Source organism: Hipposideros armiger, unplaced genomic scaffold (assembly GCF_001890085.2).
Source record: "Hipposideros armiger isolate ML-2016 unplaced genomic scaffold, ASM189008v1 scaffold_224, whole genome shotgun sequence".
Taxonomy (NCBI): Eukaryota; Metazoa; Chordata; class Mammalia; order Chiroptera; family Hipposideridae; genus Hipposideros; species Hipposideros armiger.
In genome coordinates this window covers 2393039-2419438 of record NW_017731574.1, presented here as the reverse complement: position 1 = coordinate 2419438, position 26400 = coordinate 2393039, and the positions used below count along the sequence as shown (strand labels likewise).

The 26400-nt window shown below is 59.6% G+C and overlaps 1 protein-coding gene across 6 annotated transcripts in view; it reads right to left on the bottom strand.

Annotated features, from left to right (window-relative positions):
• PIEZO1 (piezo type mechanosensitive ion channel component 1 (Er blood group)) overlaps positions 1 to 26400 on the bottom strand; it is a 67048-nt gene that overhangs the window by 3651 nt on the left and 36997 nt on the right. The window contains exons 3-45 of one of the 6 annotated variants that reach the window (XM_019654497.1): positions 23926 to 24048; positions 22842 to 22884; positions 22589 to 22727; positions 19321 to 19489; positions 18957 to 19170; positions 18681 to 18852; positions 18427 to 18540; positions 18262 to 18355; positions 17424 to 17524; positions 16621 to 16881; positions 15924 to 16035; positions 15665 to 15843; positions 15433 to 15581; positions 15111 to 15293; positions 14589 to 14701; positions 14305 to 14465; positions 13987 to 14163; positions 13263 to 13388; positions 12952 to 13152; positions 12230 to 12434; positions 8795 to 8899; positions 7949 to 8102; positions 7449 to 7692; positions 7268 to 7364; positions 6878 to 7049; positions 6249 to 6338; positions 6072 to 6166; positions 5680 to 5751; positions 4939 to 5039; positions 4300 to 4393; positions 4174 to 4224; positions 3891 to 4063; positions 3641 to 3747; positions 3291 to 3482; positions 2953 to 3211; positions 2692 to 2880; positions 2185 to 2491; positions 1788 to 1914; positions 1550 to 1697; positions 1251 to 1465; positions 949 to 1107; positions 712 to 859; positions 182 to 205 (exon numbers count right to left, since the gene is read on the bottom strand). In XM_019654497.1, the coding sequence (XP_019510042.1) occupies positions 182 to 205; positions 712 to 859; positions 949 to 1107; positions 1251 to 1465; positions 1550 to 1697; positions 1788 to 1914; positions 2185 to 2491; positions 2692 to 2880; positions 2953 to 3211; positions 3291 to 3482; positions 3641 to 3747; positions 3891 to 4063; positions 4174 to 4224; positions 4300 to 4393; positions 4939 to 5039; positions 5680 to 5751; positions 6072 to 6166; positions 6249 to 6338; positions 6878 to 7049; positions 7268 to 7364; positions 7449 to 7692; positions 7949 to 8102; positions 8795 to 8899; positions 12230 to 12434; positions 12952 to 13152; positions 13263 to 13388; positions 13987 to 14163; positions 14305 to 14465; positions 14589 to 14701; positions 15111 to 15293; positions 15433 to 15581; positions 15665 to 15843; positions 15924 to 16035; positions 16621 to 16881; positions 17424 to 17524; positions 18262 to 18355; positions 18427 to 18540; positions 18681 to 18852; positions 18957 to 19170; positions 19321 to 19489; positions 22589 to 22727; positions 22842 to 22884; positions 23926 to 24048 (6359 nt within the window). Of the gene's footprint in view, positions 1 to 181; positions 206 to 711; positions 860 to 948; positions 1108 to 1250; positions 1466 to 1549; positions 1698 to 1787; positions 1915 to 2184; positions 2492 to 2691; positions 2881 to 2952; positions 3212 to 3290; positions 3483 to 3640; positions 3748 to 3890; positions 4064 to 4173; positions 4225 to 4299; positions 4394 to 4938; positions 5040 to 5679; positions 5752 to 6071; positions 6167 to 6248; positions 6339 to 6877; positions 7050 to 7267; positions 7365 to 7448; positions 7693 to 7948; positions 8103 to 8794; positions 8900 to 12229; positions 12435 to 12951; positions 13153 to 13262; positions 13389 to 13986; positions 14164 to 14304; positions 14466 to 14588; positions 14702 to 15110; positions 15294 to 15432; positions 15582 to 15664; positions 15844 to 15923; positions 16036 to 16620; positions 16882 to 17423; positions 17525 to 18261; positions 18356 to 18426; positions 18541 to 18680; positions 18853 to 18956; positions 19171 to 19320; positions 19490 to 22588; positions 22728 to 22841; positions 22885 to 23925; positions 24049 to 26400 lie in introns of those variants that run through there. The other 5 variants (XM_019654501.1, XM_019654498.1, XM_019654499.1 and 2 more) reach the window with 5 other exon arrangements.

The window sequence follows — 26400 nt, the reverse complement described above, 5'->3', positions numbered from 1 at the left end:
CAAATGTCCACTAAAATTTGGAACAGTTGGATAAACAAAAGGTGGCACATGCACACAATGGAACACTACTCAGCCACAAAAAGAAATGGAATTCTGACACATGCTACAACATGGATGAACCTCAACAACATAGTGAAAGAAGCCAGTTCCAAAAGTCCACGTTTTATGTGATTTCACTTACATGAAATATCCAGAACAGGTGAATCTATATAGAAAGTAGATAGTGGCTGTCAGGAGCTGGGCAATGAGGGGAATGGTGAGTGACTACTAATGGATGCGGGCTTTCTTTTTAGAGGGAGCAGTATGTTCTAAAATTGTGGCGATGGTTATAAAACTCACTTTACTAGAAACCACCAAGTTGTACATTTTAAATGGGTAAAGCTTGTGGTGTGTGAGTTATCTCTCAATAAAGCTGCTAAAAAAGAACAAAAATTTCAGTTAATATTATGGCCAGGCCTCCTCCACGGGGTATTTGCTCAGGCTGCTCTACTGACTACCTGCCCCGACAAGGCCAAGTTCTCTCTAAGAAGTCCCTTCTGGCCACCAGGAAGTTCTAGAAATGCTCTCTGGCTCTTGGTGGCTTTCTGGCCTTAAGTGGACGTGGGCTGTGAGCCTGGGGTGGGGGATGCTGGTTCTCGCAGTGCACACCTGCCCCAGTGTGGGGGGGGGTGACCAGTGTCCCCTCGCTACTCCCGCCTTGGGCCCGGGCACCTTTTCTGTCTCTCGGCTGCACTTGATGATGAAGATGTTGGCATAGATGTCCTCCACACACATCCAGTTGGACAGGGACAGTGTGGTATCCGTCCATACCCAGTCCATCACAGCCCGCAGCTCTACCAGGAATGGTACCAGCCGGAACCTGCCCGAGGCCAGGGGATTTATCAGGAGAGGCTAAGGCAGACAGCCTCCCTCCTCCCCAACCCGACCCTGGGGCTGGCCCACACTCACCCCTGGAAGAGGAAGAGGTTGAGGTGGTTGTACTTCTTGGTGAGGAAGTTGCCAAGGATGCGGGTGGGGTAGCCACAGCGGATCTGGTAGGCAGACAGGGCAAAGTAGATGCACTTGACGAAGTACCACAGCTGGGCCACCGCGTTCTGGCTGAACATCCTGAGCAGGACAGGAAGCCCAGGTCAAGGGACACCACCCAAGTCTGGCGGCTGGGGCCTCAAGGTGTCCAGACCCAACTGCGGCTCTGCCAAGTACTGAACAGCACATCTCTGCAGTGCAGGGCCCGAGCCCCCAGCACCCACCTCTCGGTGACAGCAGGCAGGATGAAGAACATCCAGAGGTGGATGGCCAGCACCAGGACGACCTGAAAAGCCAGCTTGCCTAGCACGGTCTTGCGCAGATAGAGGGCACGGTCAACGACCATGGTGCTGAACTGGATCAGCAGCATAACCAGGAAGGCCTCGGGCACCTGGTCGTCTGACAGGGAGGACGTGATGTCCGTCGCCGCCGAGTGCTTCTGTGGTCAGGAGAGCGGAGGTCAGGGGAAGCTTGGGCAGCTGCTGGGCCCTGCCGCTCACTGGGGGCCCTGAGCCCGGCTCACCCCAAAGGCCCAGAAGCCAAAGATGATGATGATGAAGTCGACGACGTCAGCCAGGAACATGAGGGCATAGACGTCGGTGGCTGCGCGGTACTTGGTGTGCAGGATGTCGTGGAAGAAACGCCGCAGAGGCTGGTAGATGCTCTGGGCCCTGTCGGCAGGTGGACTAGGGCTTAGCTGGGCCCACCTTGCTTCCTCCCACCCACCCCTCTCCTGGGCCGCTCCCAGGCCGGTCACTCACAGGGACAGGCAGAAGGTCTGCAGCCGGATGCCAACAGCCTTTACTCTCTCCCGGGGGCGGCTCCGCCTCTTCTCTCTCTGAGAGGCGGCTGCCGCCGCCTCCTCCTCCTTGTCCTCTGTCTCGGCTTCTGTGGGAGATCAGCCACCGCTGACAGAAGGCCACAGGGGCCTGGGCCCAGCTCAGCTCCTGACCACCCTGAGAGCCCCTGAGGTGCTGCCATCACCCCATTTCATGGACCAGCAGATTGAACACAGGGCCCTCCCAGGAGCACCAGCAGTGGGCCAGCTGGGGCTGTGTCCTCTGGACACAGAAGATACGGTGGGAACATGGTCAGGGCGGCGCCTCAGCACGGGAGGCGGGTGGGCTGGGGTGGCTGTGGATGGGAAGGGCCATGTACCAATCGCTGCTGGTCCTCTGGGTTCTGTGCTTTCCTTCCTCCTTCTGAAACGCAGGCTGATGCGCCTCTTGTCGCGGGGCTGGAGCTCCACTGGCTGCTCTGGGGGCCTGTCCCTCGCATCTACCCGGACATCCTCCTCAGTGGTGGCCCCAGCCACCCCCAGCTCCTCCTGGGGCCCTGTGTCCGCCTTGGTCTGGAGTTCCAGCAGGGCTGGCTCTTCCTCAGGCTCCTTCTCCTTCTCCTTCTCATGGTCCCCGTCATGCTCCCTGGAGCGTGGGTCCTCCTCGTGGTCCCAGAGGCCGTAGCACTGTGGAGGGAGGGAGGGAGGGCGGTGGGGAGGCCGGCGTGGCCGCACTGGGCAGCGCTCGGACCAGGCGAGATGGCCAGGCCCACCCTGGGGCCCACAGCGTCCAGCCTCGCCTCCTGGAACAAGATGGCTCAGGCTGGGGGTGGGTGGGTGCTGAGAGGTGCCCCCCCGCTGCCCGCCACCCGGCACCTGGCGCTCACCAGCAGCTGGGAACGGTGGAAGAAGAGGGCCATGAGCTGCACCAGGTCATACTTGATGTAGCTGTCGGCCTTCTCCAGGCCCAGGATGCGCGGCGGGAAGTAGGGCTTGTTCTCGTAGCGCCGAAGCACTGTGTAGCTGTTCCAGGGGAAGAAGCCAAACTGGAACAGGTACTTGGTGACCACTGTGACCTGCGGGGGACGGGGACTCAGCATGGTGGGGCCAGGCCCTCACCCCCACCCCACCCGTCCTGCCGCGGCCACCTCAGTGAAGACGATGGCGGTCATCCAGAAGCGCTTGCTGGGCCGAGGGATGGACAACATGGCCCACAGGAAGACGAGCACGGGCAGCACCAGGGAGGCGGCCGAGGCGGTGACCATATGGTTAAGGATGATGATGAAGTAGCAGAGCAGCTCCGAGTGGGCAGCCACGCACAGGTACACGGCCTGCAGCAGCCGCAGTGCTCGGCCCTGCCCGGCCTCGAAGCGCTCCGCTTCCTCTAACTCCGGGATTCGCAGGCACCTGCAGGGACCAAACTCAGGCAGGCTCCGACCGCCGACCTGGGCCCACCTGCCCCGTACCCGCCTCCCCTTGTGCACACCTGTCAAGGAGCAGTTCACTAGCCGTGCGTGTCCGGGTTGGAGTGCTGGTGGGAAGCTCTCTGGAGCCGCGCAGGGAAGCCTCAGGCTCGGTGACTATTTCCTCGCTGCCACTGCGGGTATTGTAGCCAGTACTCAGGGGGCTGCTGGGGTCCCCAGGTGTGCTACTCAGTGGCTCCTCGACTCCCAGCCCGCTGTGGGAGGGGAGGCTGGTCACAGAGGTGGCAGGAGGGCCTCAAGTTTCCTGGTAGACAAGGGGCTAGGAAGCTATGTGCCCCTGAGTGCAGCGGCTCGGGCAGGCCAGGTAAGGTGGGTCCTGGCTCCTGCCTGAGCCCCTGTGGCCCATACCTACCTGGACGCTGTGCTGGGTGCCTCACGGGCCTCCGAGGGGCCTGTTGGCGTGGCCTCGGCTTCACTGGAGTACAGCTGGTCCAGCACTCCCCGGTGCACCTCTCCACCCTGCAGGTTACATGAGGGGGCTCAGGGCAGTGGAGGTGATCCCAGCTCTGCTCTGTCCCGTAGTGCACGAGATGGGGGGGCACAGGTGGGAGGCAAGGCATGGTGGCAGAGGTGTGATGGGATGAAGATGTGGTGGCACCCACCCTGAGCAGCTCCTGCGTGAGCAGGTAGCGCTCGGCGCGCAGCACGTCACTCATGGCGCTATGGTGCCGCGTGAAGGTGTGCAGCCAGTGTGTCAGCCCGTCCACCAGCGCCTGTCCCAGCACCCACAGGAACTGCATGGTGCTCAGCACCCGCTGCATCATGTGGCTGCGGCCTACGGGCAGGGTGGGGAGGGGGGGTTGGCGGTAAGGTGCTGGAAGGGCAGCCAGTGGGAGATCCCCAACCCTCAGCGCCCCCCACCCCCAGCCCCCAGGTCCCACACACCTGCCACCGCGTCCTCCGGGCCCTCCGCCAACTCGGCCTCTGGTCCGCCTCCTGGGCATAGGTTGCTGGTCAGCGCCTGGCAGCCCTGCATCCCCTCCTCCCGTCCCCACACTCAGCTTGACTCACCCACAAGCAGTTGCTGTGCCTGCTCCTGCGCCTGCTCCTGCCGCCGCCGCCTCAGCACTGTCTGGGCATTGGTCACCCACGCCTGGTACGCCATCTGCAGGCCAGGGCCTCTGGGTTAGCACCCTGCCTCCCTGACAATCAAGTCCCAGTGGGCCCACCGCTGAGCTTCAGAGGAGGAGGAGCCCGGGGCCAGACAGCCCAGCTGGGAACCTTCAGCCTGAGCCTGAGCAGGAAATGGGCACCATGGGACTGTTGTGCACATAGCCCACCCAGCACATCACGCTTCTCACTCAGCTCCTGGGCCCCACGCTAGAAACAGAGACCCAGAGGTGGATAAGAAGCTTCTGGCCCAGCAGACAGGTATGTGTCCAGCAAATATGTTGAGCCCTTCTCGAAGGCCAGGTCACTGGTGGCCACCACAGGTCTGGATGGTCAGAGAAGGCAGTGGGCAGAGGGGCACATAGCTGCCCATGACCTACACCGCCCCATAGCCTGCTGTCCCGTCTGACTTGTGGACTCAGGAGGTCTGCATGGGGCTGGCAGGTTCCCTAGGCCCTGGGGGCATCTCTCCTCCCTGTGCTGCCTTGGCCCAGGTGCTCAGTGGACGGGGAAGGCAAGCAGGGGACCCTCCCACTTCACCTGGAAGGCACTCTGCGCCGATGGCCTGGGGTCCTCAGTCTGGGTCTCCTCCTCCTCCTCACTGTCGGACTCGAACAACAAGTAGTCCCCGGAGTGGATAACTGTAGGTGGGTGGAGCTGAGAGCCGGCCTCCCCATCATGGGGTAGGGCTCTGCACCTCCCCCCGACCTGCAAGACTCTCACGTTCATTTCTTGGGTTTGGGTGGGCCCGGTAATAGGCTATGCCGCCCAGCTTAAGTTCCCTCAGCATCCCATGACCCCATGGGCCAAGGCCCACATGCCACCCTCCCCCCAAGGGACAGCCACAGTGGCTAGAGGCAGGAAGCAGCAGCTATGGGACGGAAACACATGCATAGGACACAGGCCAGAGCAGTGGGACGAGACTAGACAGGACGAGAGGAACACAGTGGCAGGTCCAGGAAAGGAGAGAGGCTGTGGGTGGGCAGTGAAGATTCAGACTTCTGAGTCCCCAAGTTAGAAAAATGCAGAGGCTGAGGTCAGGGGCCCAGTTAAATTGAGACCCAGCCCCTTATTACTGCATGGCTTGGAGCAAGGCCTGAGGGCATGCATGACAGTGGTCACAGGAAGCACAGGGAAAGGGGGTGGGACATGCACATGCTGGAGGTCAGCACCAGGCAAGTTCCATCCGCCCTAAAGGTGGACAGCAGCTGAGAGAGGGGAAGAATGCCTGGCACACAGTGGCCTGAGGGTGTGGTCATAGCAGCCAGGTTAGGGTGGTACCTGTGGCATGGTCCAGCCAGGGCCGCCACCACTGTCTCCGTGGCGGGGAGGAGACCCCTGGACTGCCGAGCCCTGTGGAAGGGAGGGTGTGGCGAGCATGAGCCAGCAGGGAGAGGCACAGGAGAATGAGGGTGGCCCCTCAGCAGAGACAGACACAGTCCCTGCAGTGACAGAGGGGCCATGTGGCGTTGTGGCGGGCAGAAGACAGCCCACAAGTGCAGATGGACAGTCACAGGCCAACCGTGTGGCCTGCAGGGACAGAGAGTGACCACATGGCACAGGACAGATGGGCTGGAAGCCCTGTGGGACGTCACGTGGCACAGACTTGGGCAGGCTCCAGCGGCACAGACACGCTAGGGTTCAGGGGCCCTTTAGACTCCGTCCACACTCACCTGGCTCCTGGCCGGGTTCCAGGGGCTCCTGGGATTGGCCAAGGCCCACCCGGCCCTGCCTGTGCTTCTCCTGCTTGGCGCGGATACGCTCCATCCTGTGGGTGGAAGACAGCCCTGAGCGCCCGGCCAGTCAAGGACACCCCCACCTCCCACCCACATACCCCAGATGGCACCTACTGTCTTTTTAGCTGGGCCAGGGACTTCTCCTCAGCCTTGCGGTGGAAGTCAATGCTTTTGAGGTTGGCAGCATTGTACAGGGCGAAGCCCCTGTGAGAAAGTCAGTGAGGCCTGGGGGTGCTGAGCTCCAGCTGCATGGGCTCCCCCTCCTCTGGGATTGGCCCACCCGCCCAGCCCCTTCCTGCTCACACTGAGGGGTTGCTCCCCAACATGACACTCCGCAGTCATGTGCTGCAGTGAGAGGGAGGGGACCCCTCCTGCCACCTCCAGTCTCCCGGGGTAGAAAACGTGCAAAGGAACAGGACCCAACAGGAGGACAGCCCTGCCTCCCTGGCCATGAGAGCTGCAGAGGCTGGGGATGGGAAAATTCACTGGCTCATCGGCCAGAGCAAGGGGGCAGGCCCTCTGGTGGGGTGCACCTCGGCCAGCATGGGGGCAATAACAGGACTGCAGCGCCAGCCCACACAGAGCCAGGGCCAAGACCACATGACATGGAGGTTGTGCACTTAGGCCCCTGAGGAGGTGCTAATGGCCCTAGGTTCTCAACGCTCCCTCTAGGGGACACATCACATCAGGGAGCAGCGCCCTGCCCTAGAAGGGCCTGGGGGGGGCCTGAGGCAGGGGCCAACCTGGAGGCCTGCAGGGCCGTGGCCTGGAGCTCGGCCCTGACGTGCAGGAAGTAGTAGCTGAGGAAGACACGACGCTGCAGCAGCAGGAACAGGAAACACACGCTGTCCCAGAGGACGCCGGCCTCCTCCACGGGCAACAGGCAGTCCTGGTCCTTGCCCAGCATCTCCTTGGCTGTGGGGCGGGCACCAACACGATTCAGGGGTGTGATCAGGGTCAGGAGGACGGGTTGGGTAAGGGGAGCGGGGCAGGGGTTAGGGACCTGAGTCGGGGGCAGAGGTCACGCATGTTTTTCAAGGTCAGTGTCAGAACGCGGGTCGGGGACGCGGGTCGGGGTCCTGGAAGCAGCACATGTGCCTGAGGCTCCCGGCCGCCCGCCCTCTCCCACTCACGGTCATAGTAGCCTTTGACTGTGCACACGAGGCTGAAGAGCTGGATGACCCAGCAGAAGCTGCTCTGCATTTGCTCCACGAAGACACAGGACAGGAGCTGGGGGGCGGGAGGGGAGTCAGCCGGCCTGCGGGGTCGGGGTCGGGGTCGGGGTCGTGGCTGGGGCTGGGCAGGCCGGCTCACCGAGAGCATGTTCTTGGAGATGATGACAGTGACGTTGTAGAGGATGAGGCAGTCCCACAGCACGAGGCGGGCACGCGTGTCCTTCTGCAGCAGAGAGGTGCCGAACAGCAGCAGGTAGAAGCAGGCCAGCAGGTAGCCCAGCCCGAAGACGCTGATGCGCGTGGCCCCCGTGACGAACACCACCACCAGCACCAGCCAGAAGAGGTAGCGGAAGACGGCCACCTTCAGCATGTCGAGGTAGGACCTACCAGGCGGGGTGTCACTGTGGGCCAATCACCCCGCCTCCCCCCCACGGCCTTGGGCCAGAGGAACTCCGGAAAGCCCTTCTGCTGCGAGGTCAGCATCACCCCTGACCCTAGCCATAGGACCCCAGTCCCGGGCTCAGTCCTAGCTAGAGCCCAGGCGTGTCTGTCAGCCCTACACTAACCAGCTGCCTACGCAGCCCTGGCCCCAGCCCCAACCGGGCTCTGCCAGCTGGCGATGGCAGCCCCAGGACCCACCTGCAGTGGATGAAGTTGGGCACGGGGTTGGGCTCCCCCCGCAGTGGCTCCAGGTGGTCGGTGTTGACGCCGGCCATGTGCTGCCACTCCTCGGTCCGTTCAGCTGAGAACACCTGCCACTGCTGGGAGGCGCAGAGCAGCAGGAGGAAGTCACCTGTGGGCACACGGAAGGCCGCTGCCACACTGACCCTGCAGAGGCCTGCGGAGGCCTGGCACACAACGGGTGCAGTGCACATCCCACCTGGCACTAACTTTGTACCCAGACCAGACAGATGTGGGGTGGGGGCGGGGAGAGGGGAGGGATGCTGGGCAGACACAAGTGTATGAATGTGAACACCGGCAAAAGGTGTCCACACACGGGTGTGGATGTGCACGTGGATGTCAGGGACCATGCCTGTCTGTACACGTTCTGCATACACCACACACATCAGAAAATGAAGCAACGTGTGCCTGACTGCATACCATGTGGGCATCAGTCTGTGCATACCTGCGTCCGCACCAACGTCCACCCCCACATCCACACCTGCAGCTATGCCTGTGTCCATACCTGCATGCACATCTGTGTACATACTGGTGAGCAAATGTGTGTCTGGTAGCTGGATATGCACATGTGAGGTGGGCCTCACCCTCAGTCCCATGGGGATGTCCTGTAGGACTAGGCACACTCATGGAAAAAAGCCCCCATCCTGCTGGGGAAACACAGGATTGGCAAGGCCTTAACAACACGCCCCTTGCTGGCTGGAGAGGAGGGTCTAAACTGCCTGTCCCCCTGCAGAACCTCCTTGGCCTCCCAGGAGGCTGGCAGGTGGCGTGTGTGGAAAAGGGGCCCAGCCGGTGGGCACTCACTGATGAGGTTGGTAGAGTTGGGGGCCCTGAAGAAGTCAGGCAGGTACAGCCACTTGATGAGTGCCGAGTTCATGGGGATGGCCTGGCTCCAGCGCCATGGATAGTCTGTAGGGAGAGGGTGTGCATCAGAGCTCCTGACATCCCATCCCTGTTCCTATCTGCTGGCCTGCAGCCTCCAGGGCCCCAGTGTCCATGGGAATCCTTCTTACACTGACATGTACATTCAGACAGCCAGCCTCAAAAACACACCCACTCTTACTTGGAGTCTCAAGAGGATACAGGTCCAGAGCTTCCAGCACATTCTTAGGTGCATGTTTCCCAGGCAGAAACTGTGCCCCAGGCCCCCGTGGGAGGAACTGAGTGACAGGTAGAGAGTAAAGGGAAGGCAGATGGGTAGGGCAGCCACCCTGAGTGGTGGGCTATGTATGATATGGATGGACCAGGATGAGATGTCATTACACACCTATCAGAATGGCTAACATAAAAAATAGTGATGACACCAAATGCTGGTAAGGTAATGGAAGAGCCAGATCACTGGTGGGTATGTACAATGGGACAGCCACTCTGGTCATCTATCCCAAAGAAATGAAAACGATGCCCCCGCAAAAACCTATACACCAACCTTCACATCCCCAAACTGGAAACCAGATGTCTCCCATGGGTGAAAGATCAAACCAACTATGGTACATCCAAACCACAATACTACTCAGCAAGGAAAAAGAACCAAGTATCGATACATGCGTCAACAGAGATACACCTTAAACGCTACAGAGAAGCCAGACCCAAAGGCAACATGTACAATTCCACTTGTATGACATTCTGGAAACGACAAAACTATAGGGACAGGAAACATCAGTGGTTCCCTGGGGGTGGGGGTGGGGGAGGGTGGGCAGACTGCAAAGGAACCAACCCTAAGGAGCTCCCCGGGCCAACGCTGGGAGGTGTGAACAACAAAGCCGACAGGGAAAGAATAACTTTACAGATATAAGTAAAGAAATAACTTGGAGGAGGATCAGTGCTTCTCCACAGAAGGTGCCAATCAATAAAACAGGAGAAACAGGGAAAAAGTAAGTCATTGTTAGAAAACCAAATTAATTCCTGGGGCAGGGTCTACCAGCAGGTGCTAAAATTAGCGGGTGAAAGCTTAAGGAGAAATAAGACATTTGTATAGTCTTAGGTATCTCCCTCCAAATAAATATGTATTAACCACAAGAAGGAAAATACTAGCTTCACAGTAGAGAACCCTTGCAGACAGCGCTGTAACCAAGTGACGAAGGGAACTGTTACTGTGATGAGACACACTGGCCCCGTGTGATGCACTGAGGTGGACATGTCACAACCATGATATTCCTGCCAAAAGTGTGTAACCTGGTCGAATGAAAAAACACCAAACAATCCCAGATTGAGGGAAACTCTATAAAATAACAGCCCAGTGCTCCTCGAAAGTTTTAAGGTCATGAAAGATGAAGAAAGGCGGAGGAGACCGTATGACGCACTGCACTGTGGGATCTGCAGTGGGGTCCTACAACAGAAAGTGGGTGGCAGTGGCCAAGCAGGGTGGCAGCAGTCTGGGGTTCCAACAGGAGCTAGTGGCATGGCATCCAGGTTCATCTCAGTTTTGACTGGGTTAAGTCAGAGGCTAACAGCAGGGAAACTGGGCAAAGGGCATTTGAGAACTCTGTACTTCTCAACTCCTGAAGTCTACATAAAAAGTTAAAAAACAAAACCAAAGAAGGGTGACCAGTTAGCTCAGCTGGTTAGAGCGTGGTGCTGATAACACCAAGGTTGCCGGTTCGATCCCTGCATGGGCCACTGTGAGCTGCGCCCTCCTTAAAAGAGTCAACTATGCCATTGTAGCATGAAAGCAATGTGTAACTGATGACCATGGCTTTTCCCCAATAAAATTAAAAAAAAAAAAAGACCATGAAAGGTAAATGTTTTTTAAAAAACAAAACCAAACAAAAAAGGAATGAAGTGCTGATACACAACGACACGGGAAAACCTCAAATGTGTTTTGCTGAAAAAAGCCAGATTCAAAGGTGACATGCTCTGAGTCCATTTTTAAGGAGTTCTGGAAAAGGCAGTTGGAAGTGGTCGGATCAGTGGCTGCCAGAGGTGGGCAGTAGGCAGTGACTGCGCCAACGGGCAGGGGCTTGGGGGCTAAAACACTTCTGTGTCTGACTGGCAGTGGTCCTATGACTCTGCATGTGTCAAAACTCACAGAACTGTATGCTAAAAAGCGGGGAGGGGTTCCTGGGTGGGAACAGAGTCTCAGTGAACCTGACTTTCAAAGGCAGTGGTGGAGCACACCGGCTTGAAGGACCTGCATGGGACACTTCTGAGATGCTCTGAACAGAAAAAGGATAACAGGAATGACTTCTATGGAACACATTTAAAAAAGAACTGTGGATCTGCTGACAATAAGAAACAGAAATGGGAAGGGTGAGAAATCAAAGCTCTTTTCATGGAAAAGCCAACTAACACATGTGCCAGGAATAACAGAAATGAAAACGTCCATTTTATAAAGTCCCACCATGGCCAACTCAGGAGAGCCAATGGATGAGGACACCACACACATCGATGGTGAAAGGCAGAGCGGCTGCCCCTCCACAGGGTGGGCTGGGGACCCTGGAGTAGGACAGACAGCCAACTGGAACCCCGGTCACGGGCCACCGAGGACAGCACCACCGAGTGCCGTCTACGCATATGGGAGCAACCCAGCACATCCAGAGTCAGAGCTTTCTGCAAACCCTCTGCCGACTGGGAAAATTTCACGAGAGACAGAGGCTGAGACAGTCTAGAGACCAAAAGACACAAGAGAAGAGGACGGCCAAATGCAAACGTCAGACCTGCATCAAGGCAAACAGCCACCAAGGACCAAGGCCGCGAGGATGGGCCACTGGGTACGGATGCACATCAGAACCAGCATGTTGCCCAGGGATGAACAGCTGTGTGTGGCCATGTCCTGGGGTACAGAGGTGCCCTCCCTCAGGCGGTACTGGGCATGGAATTCCTCCTCCAGGAACTCTCATGCACCCAAGAAGAGTTCCTTGCACAACTGTTCCTTGCACTATTCTCCCAAATGCTCTGATTGTTAGAACGTTTTCAAAATAGAATGTGGGGCAAAAAAAGAAGGCAATGGATGCAGGGAGTCCAGCCAGGGGCCAGCACTGCCACCCCAGAAAGATGGCATGGTTGTAGCTGGCAGGGTTCATGGAAGGAGCACCAGGGGCCCCTGGGTGGGGCTGGGAGCTGAGCGGGGATGGACTCGAGGAGGCCAGGCTGCGGAATGGTGAGGGAGGCTGAGGCCAACTCCAGGAGCTGGAGGAGCCCAGGGCAGGTGGGAAACACCCTGTGCGCTTCCATGTGGCCACGGCCACGCACTCTGGCTCCCTCAGTGCTCAAGCCCCTGCACGTAGCCTGCGCCCCGCTCACCAATGCACAGGGCCGGGGGGATGCCCAGGCACAGCAGGTACTGGTACAGCAGGAAGAGTGTCAGGAAGAGGCAGTAGTTGGGCCAGAGGTGGGCGATGGCCCTGCGGCGCCGGCGGGTAAGGATGGCCACCAGCCAGCAGCCGTGCAGGATGACCATCAAGTTCATGCGCTGCCCAATCACATTCACGGCCATCAGGAAGCAGATCTGGGGACAGCAGAAGGGGAAGGAGGCAATGAGAATGGGAGACCGTGCGAGCTGGAGGAAGGGACCTTCTTGGTCCTGCCTGGAGGCAGCCTCAAGCCCCGCAGGCTCGCTCCGACGGCCACAGGCAGCACGGGGTAGTTGGGCAGGCTGGGAGCAGAGCACCCTCTGCCTCAAAGCAGTAGGGTATTGTGCTCTGAGTGGGGGCCTGAGACACAAACTCATGGCAGCTCACACTGCCTTCCTGGAGGGATGGCGAGGCTGGACGTGACTCCACCTTGCAGGGGGAAATCGAGGCTGGGGGCTCGGTGGCAGAATGGAGTCTCTGACCCTCACTCTACAGGCTGACCTCGTCCGGGAGAACCCAGCACTCTTGGTGATCTGCCCCCGTGGCCCCAAGGTGGCCCCCATGGGCCTGCGCATTGCAGATGCTCGGCCAAGGTCCCACAGAGGGCAGCACGGACACCCAGTGGCTGAGTCCCGCCTGGGAGAGTGGGCGAGGGTTGACGCCCAGCCTCACCTCCAGCCCAAATTTGTAGAAGAAGAAGTTGACGAAGTACTTGATGCAGCTGAGCAGGCCCTGGTCCAGCTGCTGGCGGGTGCCATCAATGCAGACGGCCTGGGCGGGCATGGGGGCCAGCTGGTGCTGCCGGCGGTGGTGATCCTGGCGCCGGTACACCATGGCCTCGAACACCAGCAGCAGCAGGATCTGCAGGTGGTTCTGGGGAGGTGGCCAGTCAGGACCCTCCAGCTCCTGCCCCCCACCCCGGCCCCTCCCAGGCTCCTAATGCCTGAGCCCCCTTGGTCCCACCCCCTCGCCCCTGCCCTCACCTGGATGTAGCCTAGGTTCGGGAAGCCTTTCCGCACCCCAAACCAGTTGGCCGGGTCGACAGGCCCTCGGTACAGCAAGGACTGGTTGATCTCCATCTTCTGCAGGTTGGTGCTGTTGGGGAGGGGCTAGGGAATGGAGCGACATCAGCACCTGCTCCCCAGCTGGTAACTGGACGCTGACCCCAGAGACCAACAGCCCTGCCTTGGGCCCCTGCTCCAACCACAGCTCCGGAACAGGTCTGAGCCAGACCACAGCTATCCCCAGCCAGGGATGTGGGGGTGCTGTCCGCCTCAAATCCACCTTAATGGAGAAGGGGACAGGTGACTGGGGATGGATGGGGACGCTTTAGGCAGCGGCTGAGGGGGAAGTAAAGAAAAAGCTCTGGGTAGACACTCCTCTGAGCGGCCTCTCCCCTCTCTGCCTGGCTGAGGCTCCCCGACTTCACTCCGGGAGACATCTGGCCTTGGTGCCCCTTCATGCCATGACCTGTATTTCACTAGCGAGTCAGCCGAGTCAGGACCCTTCTCTAACGCAGACGCTTTGGCATGAGGAGTGGATCCCTTCATAGACCAGACTGAAGGCCACCTCCTCCAGGAGGCCCCTGGCCCTGAGGACGCCCCTCTGCATCTGTCCCTCACCACCCTGAGCTGAAGAAGCAGCCCCTTGGTGCCCAAGGTGCAGGAGACTTGCGAGGCTCAGGGATGTGGTGCCCGGTGGCTGTACCTCGGTGCAGTTGCTGGAGTACTCATTGGGGCTGACGATCTTAAGCTGGTAGAGCATCTTGCACACGATGATGATGCAGGTCCATATGGTGGACAGGCAGGAGGCCATGGGCCGGAAGCGGGGGTAAGGCAGGGCAAAGGCCCAGAGTACAACCAGCAGCAGGTTCATCACAGACACCTGGCAGCAAGTGGGACAAGTGGGGCTGAGCCAGGCAGGCAGGGCAGCTCCCTCCCCTGTGGGCCCCGAGATCCAGGGAGGCCAGGGAGGTGCCCTGAGCGACGCCACTGCAGACAAGAAAGATGTGCATCCCATGCTCACCTCCTTGAGGGCCACCCAGACGGTGTACAGGGCCACCAGCTTGAAGATGTGTAGTTCCAGCAGGCGCCACACAAACACTTGCACGCGGGTGAGGACGTTTGAGAAGCTGGCAGACAGGTCCAGCAGGCGTTCGGCCACCAGGCCCCACTTGTTGGCTGCAACCGTCGGGGGACAGGCAGTGAGAAGGGGACGGGGACTCTGGGCTTCACAGGGCGTCCAGTGGCCCGGCTCCTCGGCACACCCCATTCACCTCTTGGGGGCCGCAGTCCACCCCTCTGACTTACCTTCTGGGGTCTGTGTGGCCTGATGGGAGCCAGCCGTGCCTGGCCCCTCGTCCCTGGGGGCCTCCTCTTCCTCCTGCTGCTGTAATAGTGGGGTCCCGCTCGTTGCGTTCTGCCTAGGACAGGGCCCCAAAGTGTCACTTCCTATCTGTGCTCCTGCCCTCCTGGGGCTGACAGAAGACCCTGCCTGTACCCTCTGGCCTCTGCTTGGTGACCTGTGTTGTTTGTGCTGCAGCTGCTAGGTCAGAGCAGGTAGCCCAGCTGACATTCCACCCAAGCCCCCCCACCCCTGGTGGGAAAAAATGTCCAGCACCTGAGGCTTTTGAAGGTGGTGACTGAGGCCTTTATGCTGTCCTGGGTCCTCCCGTCTGAATCCCACCAGCTTTTCCCCTCCCAAATGAGGCCCTTCTCTGTTCAAGGTGGTGTAACACTCTGTAGATCCCCCAGGCTCCCATCCCCACCCCGGTGAGTTGAGACCAGAGTTCATGCCCCTCGGAGGCAGTGGCAGCATCGGTGGGTCCGCACCTGTGAGCCCAGCGCGGGCGGCAGGTGCCGGGCAGGGGGATGTGCTCCAGGTCGGTGAGCTGCATGAAGGGCTGGTGGAAGTAGTGCAGCTGCAGGATGCAGGCGAGCAGGAAGAAGCCGGGGATGAGGATGCTGTAGAAAAGCTCGGACACGCTGAACTGCTCCAGACCCAGGTCCCCGAGCCTGGGAAGGGGTGGCCATCAGCACTGCCCAGCGCCTGCGGTCCACAACGCAGAGCCTCGGGCCCAACGAGGTGAGTGGCTCATGCCAGGACCTCGCCTGCCCACCTGCCTGCCTGCCCGTCCGCCCATCCTCAACTCACTGCTCGTCAGTGAAGCCCGTCAGGTTGCGCCAGTACATGGGGAAGTCCTGGAACTGGAAGGTGTAGACGGCAATGAGCACCAGCATGGTGTAGGCCACCACCAGCCACCAGAACACCTTGAGCAGCTTCCTCCACAGGCTGTAGTAGACCTGCAAGGACAGGGTGTGTGAGAGCCGACCCCCATGGCGAGGCTCAGCTGCACGGGGGTCCCACCCCGCCCGCAACCAGGCACCTGGAAGAGGGTGAGGCATAGCAGGAAGAGGAACATGTAGACGATCTTGTAGACGACGAGGCGGCCGGCGAAGCTGACCACGATGAACATGCCGGCACACACGTAGATCCAGTACTTGGCGTGGAGGCCTGTGACCAGCTCCCCCAGGCTCCGGAGCAGCGTCCGTGTCCTTGTGGGCTCTGCGGGCCAAGTCACGGGAAGGGGGTGTGATTTCAGGACCAGGCGGAAAAGGGCTGAGCCAGCTGCCCCGTCCGCTCACCTGTTTCTGCCACGGTGACCTCCATCAGTGCAGAGGGCACCTTCTTCTTCCTCAGCAGCTTCTCCTTGACAAATTGGCGCAGCAGGAGCCAGAAGGTCAGGGTGCACAGCAACTGGGACAGGGTGGGGCGGCGTCACTGAGGGCCGGGAAGCCTGGCGCCCCTCCCAAAACCAGGGTCCAGCCCAAGAAGATGTGGGTGGGGGAGAGACCCTCAGCAGGGAAGCCACCAGCCAGGCCCCCTGCAGTCACAAGACCACCCTGTCACATACACACCTGCACACAAGTGCAAATGCACACACAGGCTCATACATCTGTACACGTTCACATCCACACAGGCTCACACATATGTGTGCACAGGTTCACATGTTTGTATACATGTCTATATACACATGCATGCACACGGGCTCATACGTCTTGCACGGTGAGACCCAGGGACAGCATGGAACACTAAAGGAACCTGTGTCAGGGAGATGGGGACAGCACCCCCTTGACATAAGGTCATCACTCATTCACTCAAGCAAGTACCCTAGGCTGGCCAGTGGGGACCCCGTGGTGACCACGACACACAGGCCTGCCCCTCTGGAGCTCCCACTCCACCGGGAGCTGGGTGATGAACAAAGTGGCATTGTCACCGACAGTGCAGAAACCCAAGGCACCAGCACACACTCACAGGCACCTTGGGGTGGGGGACACTCACCATGGCACCCAGATCCAGGCAGGGGTAGTGGGTGTGCTCCAGCCCCAGCTGGCGCAGGCTGACAGGACCCAGGGTGGTGGGCAGCTCAGAATGCAGGTCCATGGCCCACACGTAGCGCAGGCCACACAGCGCCAGCCCATAGAGCAGGATGAAGGGCGAGCACAGCATGGCCAGCTGGTGGCGGCTGCGCACAGTCCAGATGAGGCAGGCCCAGAGCAGCAGCACAAAGGTCAGCCAGCTGTGGTAGGTAATGCTCCACACCTGGACGGCAGGGGCTGCTGGGCAGGCTGCACGGTCCACCCGGCCCAGCCCTGACCCGCTCCCCCAGGAGGCTGAGGGGGTGATGCCCCCGGGGGGGTGCTCCAACAGGAGGGCGAACACGCCCGTCAGCCTAGAGCACAGTGGCACCGGACACGCCCCCCCCACGCCACAGGTATGCACACACGCTCACATACACATACACACATACACATGCTCTACATGCACACAAACACACACACATACACACTCTCACAGGCACACATGTTCACATACAATTCTCACACACACATTCACACACATTCATACACATGCATACACATGCTCACACGGTCATGTATATGCATGCTCACACTCACACACACTCACATACTCACACACATGTTCACACATGCAGCTGTGCGCTGGCCAGGGTGGCTCTTGGCCCAGCAGCTCCATCCATGTCTGGTGAGGAGGCACCAGGCTGTGAAACATGGGCCTCTACCCGCCTCCCAGTACGTGTGAGGGATCCCGTGGAGGGGCTCCCCAGGCCTGCTGCTCCTTACCATCATGGCGATGAGGGCACACACGTAGCTCTGGTCCATGATGAGGTGGCCCAGGCCATGCAGCGGAGATTTCTCTTTTGGCATAGCCAGCCTGGGGCGCACTATGGTGTGGGGGTAGGTGTCACCCGGGAAGCTCAGACATCAACAGGCAAGAGCCCCTCACCCACACCTGATTTTGCCCTAAAATGTGGCCAGAGTGCTGGAGCAGCAGCCCAGCAGGAGGAGGGAGCTGCTCCAAAGTCAGAACTTGGTGGGCCCTGGGGGTAGAAAAGGCAGGCTGCTGACTGACACTGCTCCTAACTATCATGTGACCCTGGGCAGTCCTCACCCCTCTCCGGGCCTTGGTTTCCAAGGCTCTGAAGGGACAGGATGAACAAGATAGCCCTGACCCCCTCCCAGCTCTGTGGGCACACAAAGGCCCAGGACATCAGCTCCTGAGGCCAGCGATTCAGTGTCTGCTTTGCACAGGGGCAATTCACAAAATAGAAATCAAGGCTCAAGACAAAGGAAGAGATCACAGGCCTCCCCACAAGGATGCTGCTATGCAAAGCTCCCAGGCCGGCATCCGCCTGGATGACCCAAAGCCACCCTTGGCCTCGGGGCCAGCCCAAGGCAAGCAGTCAAGTCCTCTGGGCTGGGAAGCAGGCAGGGAGAGGATGAGAGATTTGGGGTTCCTCCCACCCCCTGCAGGGTCTCAGTGTCTGTCAGCAACATGGCCCCAAATGGGCACAGCTGGAGAGGTTGACATGGTGAGACCACTCAATGGCCACCAGGGGACAGCACCAGTGTGCCCAAGAAAGGAGATGTCCCTGGGCTGCCTTGGGCATGTCCTACTCACCGGGGCGCTGCTGGATGGGGCTGTGACTGGTCAGGTCATGCACGATGCAGTTGTCAACTTCAGGGTCAAGTCCCGTGGGCGTGGGCGTCATGCGCTGAGAGGCAAGACCCAAGTTAAGACCCTAGCTGGTGAGCTAGGCCCCACCACCGAGCCAGGGCTCCTTACCTGGGCAGCGCCCTCTTCCTTGGTGGCTGCAGCCCTGGTGTGGTCCTGGGGCCACTGGTCCACTTCCATCAGTTCCACCTCCCGCTCCGGGTCACCCCCCGCAGCTTCCTTTGTCTGCAGAGACCAAAGCAGAGCTCAGTTCCCCCACCCCGCCCACGTCCACGGGCCATGGCCTGAAGGGGACCGAGGTGGGGGTGGGTGTCTGGAGGAGTGTGGGGGAGGACAAAGGAGGGGAGCTGGCCACGAGCACCCACCTGGTCCTGGGGATGGTGTGTGCGAAGCTTCAGGAGTGAGGTCACGGTGTAGTATAGGAGCAGCAGGATGCCAGGGCTCACGTATACAGGCCAGTCGTGACTGGTGTTGAGGATCAGCACGTTGGAACTGGAGCAGTTGGTGTGGGCCACCAAGTCCTTAAGGCCAATAACCCTGCCCAGAGAAGGCATCACACTGACCTCTGACCAAGATTGTGGGGGCAGGTGGGCAGGTCCAGGATGAGGGGACAGAGGGGGACCTGTGTGGCGAGCCCTTACCTGGCCCAGATGCTGGCAGGTGGGAGTATGTCCTGGGCGAAGGGCATCTGGTAGCAGTAGAGACAGATGAGATGGCCAGCGCCAAAGCATCCCACCACGACACAGAGTGCGCTGAAGCCCAGGGGGCTGATCGGAAAGTGGCAGGCCCACCAGGTGCAGATGGCCAGGAAGACCAGGAAGTAGACACTGGAGAAGGCTGAGGGGTGAGCGATGCCTGCAGGACCAGAGAGAGGCACACAGGGTCATGCCTGGCAGAGGCTGTGCAACTTCCATCTCATTGGTCAGCAGGGAGTTTGGCAGATGCCAAAAGCCCTCCCGGTGTGATGGTCAGCGCCAGGATCCCCGTTCTTTTCCCAGTGGGTACCTGCCAGCGCGAGCAGCACTATGGCCAGGGTCCGCCCGGCGGCCACTAGCAGCCAGTGAGCTGTGATCCGGAACCGGGTGGCCAGCCGCGACCTTCGCTTGGGGGCCAGCGCAGGGGCTCCTTGCAGCCCCACTGGGGAGCCAGTGTCCACTTCCCTGTCATCATCGTCCTGCCAAGGTCACAGGGAGGGATGGAGGTCAGGGGCACAGCACTCAAGCCACAAGGGACGGAGAGGTACTGCTTCTCCAAGGGCCAACAGGCTGCTAGCCCAAGTGTGGACCTGGGCCACCCTCTGTGCCCAAGGTCTGCCCACCATCTTCCCACGGCCTCACTCAAAGTTCACAGCCCTGGAGGCCTTCCTGGAGGCAGCCCACTCTGGCCCCAAAACATGCTCAAGCCAACCCTGGCGCACACAATGACTGACCCATGCAGGCTGACCTTGAACTATTCTGGGACCCCTCAAAGGCCTCTTCTTTATCTCCCCATCTAGACCCGGGGACCCCCTGAGGACAGGCAGGTCCCACAGGTTCCTGTATATGTCCTGGAAGGCCCTGGTCCTGCTCAGTTTGGCTCCTGAGAGGGCCTAAGGTAAGGATTTTTAGAAAAAAAGAAAGCAGTACACGCACGTGTGTGCACTTCACTTTACAGTTTACAAAGCACCTTTAGACTGCTGTACTTGGTTCCATGGGCTGAAGCAACATTTTCCTTATAAGTGAAAAAGGAGAAGCTTGGAAGGGACGCCAGATTACATGGCTGTTTGTACCCTGCTCCCTCTCTGCTGCCCATGGGGCCTCTGGAAAGTGAGGAGCAGGCCCTGAGGGTATGGCCAGGTACTGGGGTGTCTTGGTGCCTCCTGCCAGCTCTTCTGGAGGCCAAACCTCTGGAGGGATGGAGGTGGCCGACTACCTAGGAGGAAACAGGACGGCCCTTCCAGCCCTCCCCCTGCTTCTCCGGCCCTACCGTAAGGCTTCCCAGAATGGAGCTGTTTCCTGGACATCAAGGAGAGCCAGGGTGAGGCAGAAAGAACACAAACTCTGTGTCAGATGCCCAGGCCCTGCCCTGGGTCCCTTCCTATAAAATGAGAGCCCTGCCTGTGCCTCTCCCAGAGGTTGAGGCAGCCCTAGGCGTCGGGCTAAGAGCACAGGCTCTGGAGCTAGCTGACCTGGTCACAACCAGCTCCCGTCTCCCATCTGTGCAGCCTTGGGCAAGTCACCTAAATTCTCTGAGTCTCTCTCCCATCTGTCAAATGCAGGTAAGGACTGGAAAGGAGAGATGAACCAGGCAGACCCTGCCCTCATAGAGCCTGTGGGGGATGGGGAGGCCCCAGGGAGGTGCAGTTGAGCTGCAGGGGAGCGGGCAGGCCAAGAGAACAGGGCTACAGGATATCCAGGACCCAGGATATCACAGCAATACCCAGGCCGCTGAGGTCAGACTGTAGAACCAGGGTTCTCCCTTTAGACCCCGGAATGCAAGGAGTGGGAGGCCCTAGCCGGCCCAGATCGGGGAGATGGCTGCTGGAAGGTACGGCAGCCAGGCCTGAGCTCACCCCCGCCCACAGCCTGGCCCAGGCCCTGGGAAAGCTTCTGAGAAGGCCTGTGAAAAATGAGCATTTCTGGGAGTGAGAAAAACAGAGGCAGCTGCTGGGTAGAAAGACAGGTGCTTGGAGGCCACCCATGGCATCCGGCCCAACCAGGCCTGGCTCCATCCTGACTCGACTGGTCCCATAGGACAATCCAGGGGAACTGGGCAGAGGTGTCCACTCGTCTCCTGACCTCCCACTGCAGCCCATCTCACCCCCTCAGGGCATGCACGTACATGGGCATGACAATCGGGGCATGTACACCTACACAATTGTGTGTATCATGTGTGCATGTGGCCCTGCCAGGTGGTGTCATGCGGTGTTTGGGCTGCTCCTAGCTCTGGGCTTTAAAACTGGGCACCTGTGAAGGACGCCCCCCACTGCCTTGCTCTGAGGTCTGTCCATACCCATCGCCCCTGGGCTGGCAGGATGACACAGGCTTTATGCCACTGAGGATACTCAGGCGAAGATGACTTATCCCAGTTGCCCAGCAGACCGGAGTCCAGCCCCAATGGGCAGTGTGGAGTCGGGGGCTGACCCCTCCTGCCCACCCACAGGTTTCAGAAACAGTCCAACCCCTTCCCGGCAGGCCTGTTCCAGGAAGCCCTGGCTTTGCTAATGAGGAAACCAGAGGCAGGCCTGGCCCATGCACCCGCTGGTGCCCAAGCACCCCTGTGGGAAAGGAGTGGGCTCTGAGGGCAGGTGGCTCTGGCTCAACTTCCCACGAAGACCTGGAAGAGTTACTTGACCACCAAGACCCTATTTCCCCCTCTGAAATGGGGGTGCCAGCCTTGCCCTGTGGGATGGGGCAGCGGTGGGACAGCCGGCCGGCTGAGCTGCAGGCTGAGTTGTCCTGACCTGCTCTGGGAAACTCCCTCCCCTCTCTGGGCTTCTCGGTAGGTCAAGGCCCTCATGCCTTGCAAACCTGATACTGGACAAAAGGACACTGGGGCTGGGGGCGTGAGAGGAGCCTGTGGCCCCAGGAGGCTCTCATACTGGGACTTCTAGGTGGTCACAGATCCCACCCAGCCCTGGAGACAAGGCCCTACTGGATGGAAGGCCCAGGTGGGCTTGCGACTGCAGCCTTTGCGAGAGAGAGAAAAGAGTGCTGAGTCTTCGGCCGAGGACATCGAGGGTCCCACACACATGCCTTGTCCCGAGTGGAAGACTCTAGACCCTCCAAGGACAGAGTCTCTGATTTAGTTTCTTGCTGGCCTGTGAGCCTACATAGCCCACACCTTGTCACAAACCCATCGATGCCACTGCAGGCATGGCTTCTTAAACATCCATCCCAGTGTCCATCAGTCCATCTGTCCTTAGGTCTCCCTGATATTTGGTACAGACCATCTTCCAGCACTGCTGACTTCCTACTGTCCTGTGACCACAAAGAATCTCCTCCAGGATGATCTCTAAGGGTGCAGATGCTGTCTGGGGTCCCGGCAGGTGTTCCCCAAGATGAAGCCCTGACAGAACCAGGTCTTAAAGTGTGTCCCCCTCCCATGGGACGTGCACCTTATCTCCATTCTAGTGTCGTATCTCTTCATGATTCACACATATTGACTTTTACCACTAAAACCCCACGTTTGTTAAAAACGAACAGAAAAGGAAAGTAAAACAGTCCTCAAGTGTCCAGGATACAGCTCTAAAACGCCGCTCCTCCACACACATGCCCTGTCCGCCACAGCTCACCAGCTCTCGGGTGTACTGACTCTGCCGGGCTTCCCGTGTGAGGCGCCCACAGAGGCCAAGGCACACGGCAGAGACCACCAGGATGCCCAAGTCGGGGGCCACCAGCCGCACGGCGTTCGGGATGTCCTTCAGGTCCAGCCTGTGATGGGCAGGAGAGCCCACTGGTTGGCCCAGGGAGGCAGGTGCCCAAGGAGGTGGGGCATGGAGTAGGGGGACCCCACTCTTGGGCTCAGGAAATCCCCTGGGGTCTTACCTCGTGACACCCACAAGTCGGGAGAGGTTCTCCCAGTGGCTGCCTGTGGAGAAAGGCACAGGGGAACTGGGTCAAGTGGGTGGGTCCCAAACAACCCCCTCCTGTCACCAAGAGGCCCTCAGCGCCTCAGAGTCATAGAACCCCTGATCTTCCAGGGCACCTGTAGCTGCTTTCTAAGATGCTCGAAAACACTGCTTTTACTGGTACGGAAACTAAGGCCCAGCCAGGAAAGCCAGGCAGATCAAAGGCCTATCAGTTCTGCCTGACAGAATGGGATTCACAGCCTAGCTGTGGGGGATGCGGCCTTCACAGGGTCAAAGTGTCTGAGAGGCCGAGCCAGGCTCTCAGACCCATCAGCCAGGGCCAGCTGCTCCTTGGGGGGTCAGCGTAGAGAGTCCTGGTCTCAGAGCTGCCAGGACCAGTACACCAGCAAGGCACCTGACTTCCGTCCAGTTTCTAAACTGCAGGAGGGACACATTCATCACGGAATGAAATGGGAAGTCGGGTGGGGCACTGTTCCTGCCCAGGTGGGGGCCTGGAGAACCTAGAGGTGGGAGATCCTGGCCAGGCGGGAGGACTGGGAGCCTAGGGCTCCCTCATCTGAAGATTGGCATGTTGATGTCAACGGACTTGGAGGGCTGAGTGCCAGCTGGAGAGACCAGCCATGGGGTGAAAGGATGCAGGGCAGTGGGGCTGAGTCTGTAAGCCCCAGCACGCACTGGAGGAAGATGCTGACACCGGGAGGGGCCTGAGATCAGGGCTGTCCCAAGAGCCAGACTCCAGGTTCTGGGCTGAGCACCACACTGGTGCTCAGCCCAGCCCCACGGTCAGCCATTACTGGGGCACTTAACTTGGACCATCTCTGCTAGACATAAATTGTGGACAGGCACTCAGGGGCGGCCCACATTAGGCAAAGCCTGGGTGAGGCAGGGCAGCCAACCTCCCCAAGGAGATCCGAGGTTCCTGCAGGACTGTGGTGGCTCCCTCTCTCCCCTCCATCCTCCAGTTAGCTCAGGGAGGCCACTAGCTCTCCCCCAGGCCTGCTGCCCCTAGGCACCCCCTTCCCCACCCCTCAGTGACTCACAGTTCGACCCCAGAAGCTGGTCCAGGCCAGGCACGGTGTGTAGACATATCTGGAAGGCGAGGTGAGCTGCCAGGAAGAGGAGGCTAAAGCACAACAGGGCTCGGAGGAGGCGGCCAGTGTGACCTACAGGCAGAGCGGGAGGGGTGAGGCTGGCCCGCAGCCCTGGATAGACACTGAGCACGTACATGGGGCTCCAGGGGGCCATCAGTAGATGATCTCATGCAGTGCTCTGTACCATTCCACTGACCAACCATGCACAATAGCCCCATGAGTGGGCACTATAAGACCCCTGATTTATGGACACAGAGAGGTGAAGTGACTTGCCCATAGACACAAAGACGCGGGCGAGTCAGCAGAGCACAGCACACCAGCTTGCATGCTGCCTGGGGGGATGGGGGCAGTGGGGGGGGCAGGAGCCAGCGCTGGAAAGGCCTCTAGGATTGAGGAGACACCTTCAGGTTTATTCACGTGTCCGGCAAACATCTGTGTCACTCTGCTTGGCCCTGGCCACACAGCACTGCTTCATCCGTGTGGACTAAAAACATGCACTGGGATGGGTAGGTAGAGGAGAGCCGGACGGGGATCCTGGCTCTTCAAGAAAAGTGGGGCAAGCCTCGCCCTCCTGGGGGGGTATCATGAGGCTAAACGCTTCCATCGTGTGCGCGGAACGAGTCATTGCAGACAGGAAAGATGGCCACTGGCTGAGAGCCTCACAGGCCGTGTTTCATCATCCTGGGGGCCCTCCTCGTGGGAGGAGAAACCAGGGCAGAGCCGGGCCCAGGAGCCCAGGAACGCAGGCAGGGGCAGCCCTGGATAAGGGCCCTCTCTTCGCCTGGAGCCTGGCAGGATGTGGCATTCATAAGCATGTCTAGACCCTGCTCCCTGGGTAGTGGGACTCAGCCCACCTGGCAGGGAGGCCTTGGCTGCTGCGAGAGGGCTGGGCGGCTGTGGCCTGTGTGCAGGGAGTACTCAGGGAGACCTGGAGTAACCTCTGTCCTGAGAGTGGGTGGGCAGCTCCCACTCTGCTCAGGGGCTGGGACCAGAGACCTCTGCTCGGTTCTGACTACTGCACTCTGAGCTCTGAATCCTGGGGTTAGGACACTGGCTGCAGGCAGCTTCCTGCTCCAGTCCCTAGCTTTTTGGCTGGAGTCCTCAGGTCCTCACCCTTGCTGGCCAGCTGATTTGCTACTGACAACTTGCAGAGCTCCTGGGCCCCTTTTTCAACTTCCCAGAGTTCGGGGACAGATGGGGTCACCATTAAACCAGCCTTCTTTCTCCTGCCCAAAAGAGACTGGAGAGCTCAGGGCCCCTATCCATTTTATTCACTATCTATCAGCATAATCATTATTTGTTGAATAGCCTCAGAATTGGCCTGTCTCCCCTCCCCCAAGGCTGGCCCAGGCGGTGACACTTCTGGAATGACATGTGAGCACCCCCAGTAAAGGCCAAGTCCTTCATCATTCACCCACTGTCTCGTCTGACTTTACCAAAGGAAGCCAGGCTCAAAGAAGGACTCCCCCAGGCGGCTGAGAAAGGCCCCCAGACAGGATCTGAACAGCTTCTCTGCCTTGCTCATGTCTAGGTCCCTCCTAGTCCTAACATTCTGACCCTTCGATTACAGCCGCTGAACCTGCGGTGAGCAGGGGTGAGCAAGAGGGCGGGCAGGGTGGAGCTGTGGAAGAAACAGCACGCTGGTGGGAAGGAGAAATGGAAAATGAATGGGAGAGCCTGGCCCTGGGCCCTGGCTGGGCCCCTCTGCTCAGAGCCCCAGGCCAAGAGGAAGACGAGGCCGCAGGCCTCCCCACAGGAGTGCAGAGCTGGGCTGCCAGTGGGGCGCTGTGCAGGGCTCCAGGAGTGGGGGTGGGGGGAGAACCTTCCAGGGGCCGGCCTGCACCTCGCCCCACTAGGAGTCCATAGGAGCCACAGGGCGAGAAGGCAGAGCTCCCCTTGTACCACTGCTCAGCCTGCCCTCTGCCCAGCCTGCCTGCATGGCCTTTCTCTTGCAGATCCAGGAAGTCCCAATGGGTGATGTGGTGGGAGGGCACCTGGCCAGAGCCGCCCCTACCCCACTCTGTGGACTCACCCTGCTCCCAAGCCACAGACACCTGACGCTGGCATTGATGGCACTACCAAGACTGACGTGTTGCCCATACGTGCCAGGGCCTGCAAGCCAGGTAGGGAAGAACCAGGGCTAAGGCCCCTTGGCAAGAGAGCAACCCAACGACCTACCTGACTCATGCCTGATAGCCTTCCCATCCAACACCCCTGTACCTCTGTCTGGCAGGCGTGTCAGCACTTCCCACCGTCTTCCCCTCCCCTTCCCGGTTCACTTCTCAGCCAGCAGCACAGTGTCCTGGACCCTGAGTCAGGACCGAGCCAAACGGCCGCCGGAGCCCTGGATCTGTGGCTTTAGCTCCTCCTACCCAGCTAGAAGAGGCAGGGAGGGTCCAAGAGGCACCCCTGGGACGGGAAACG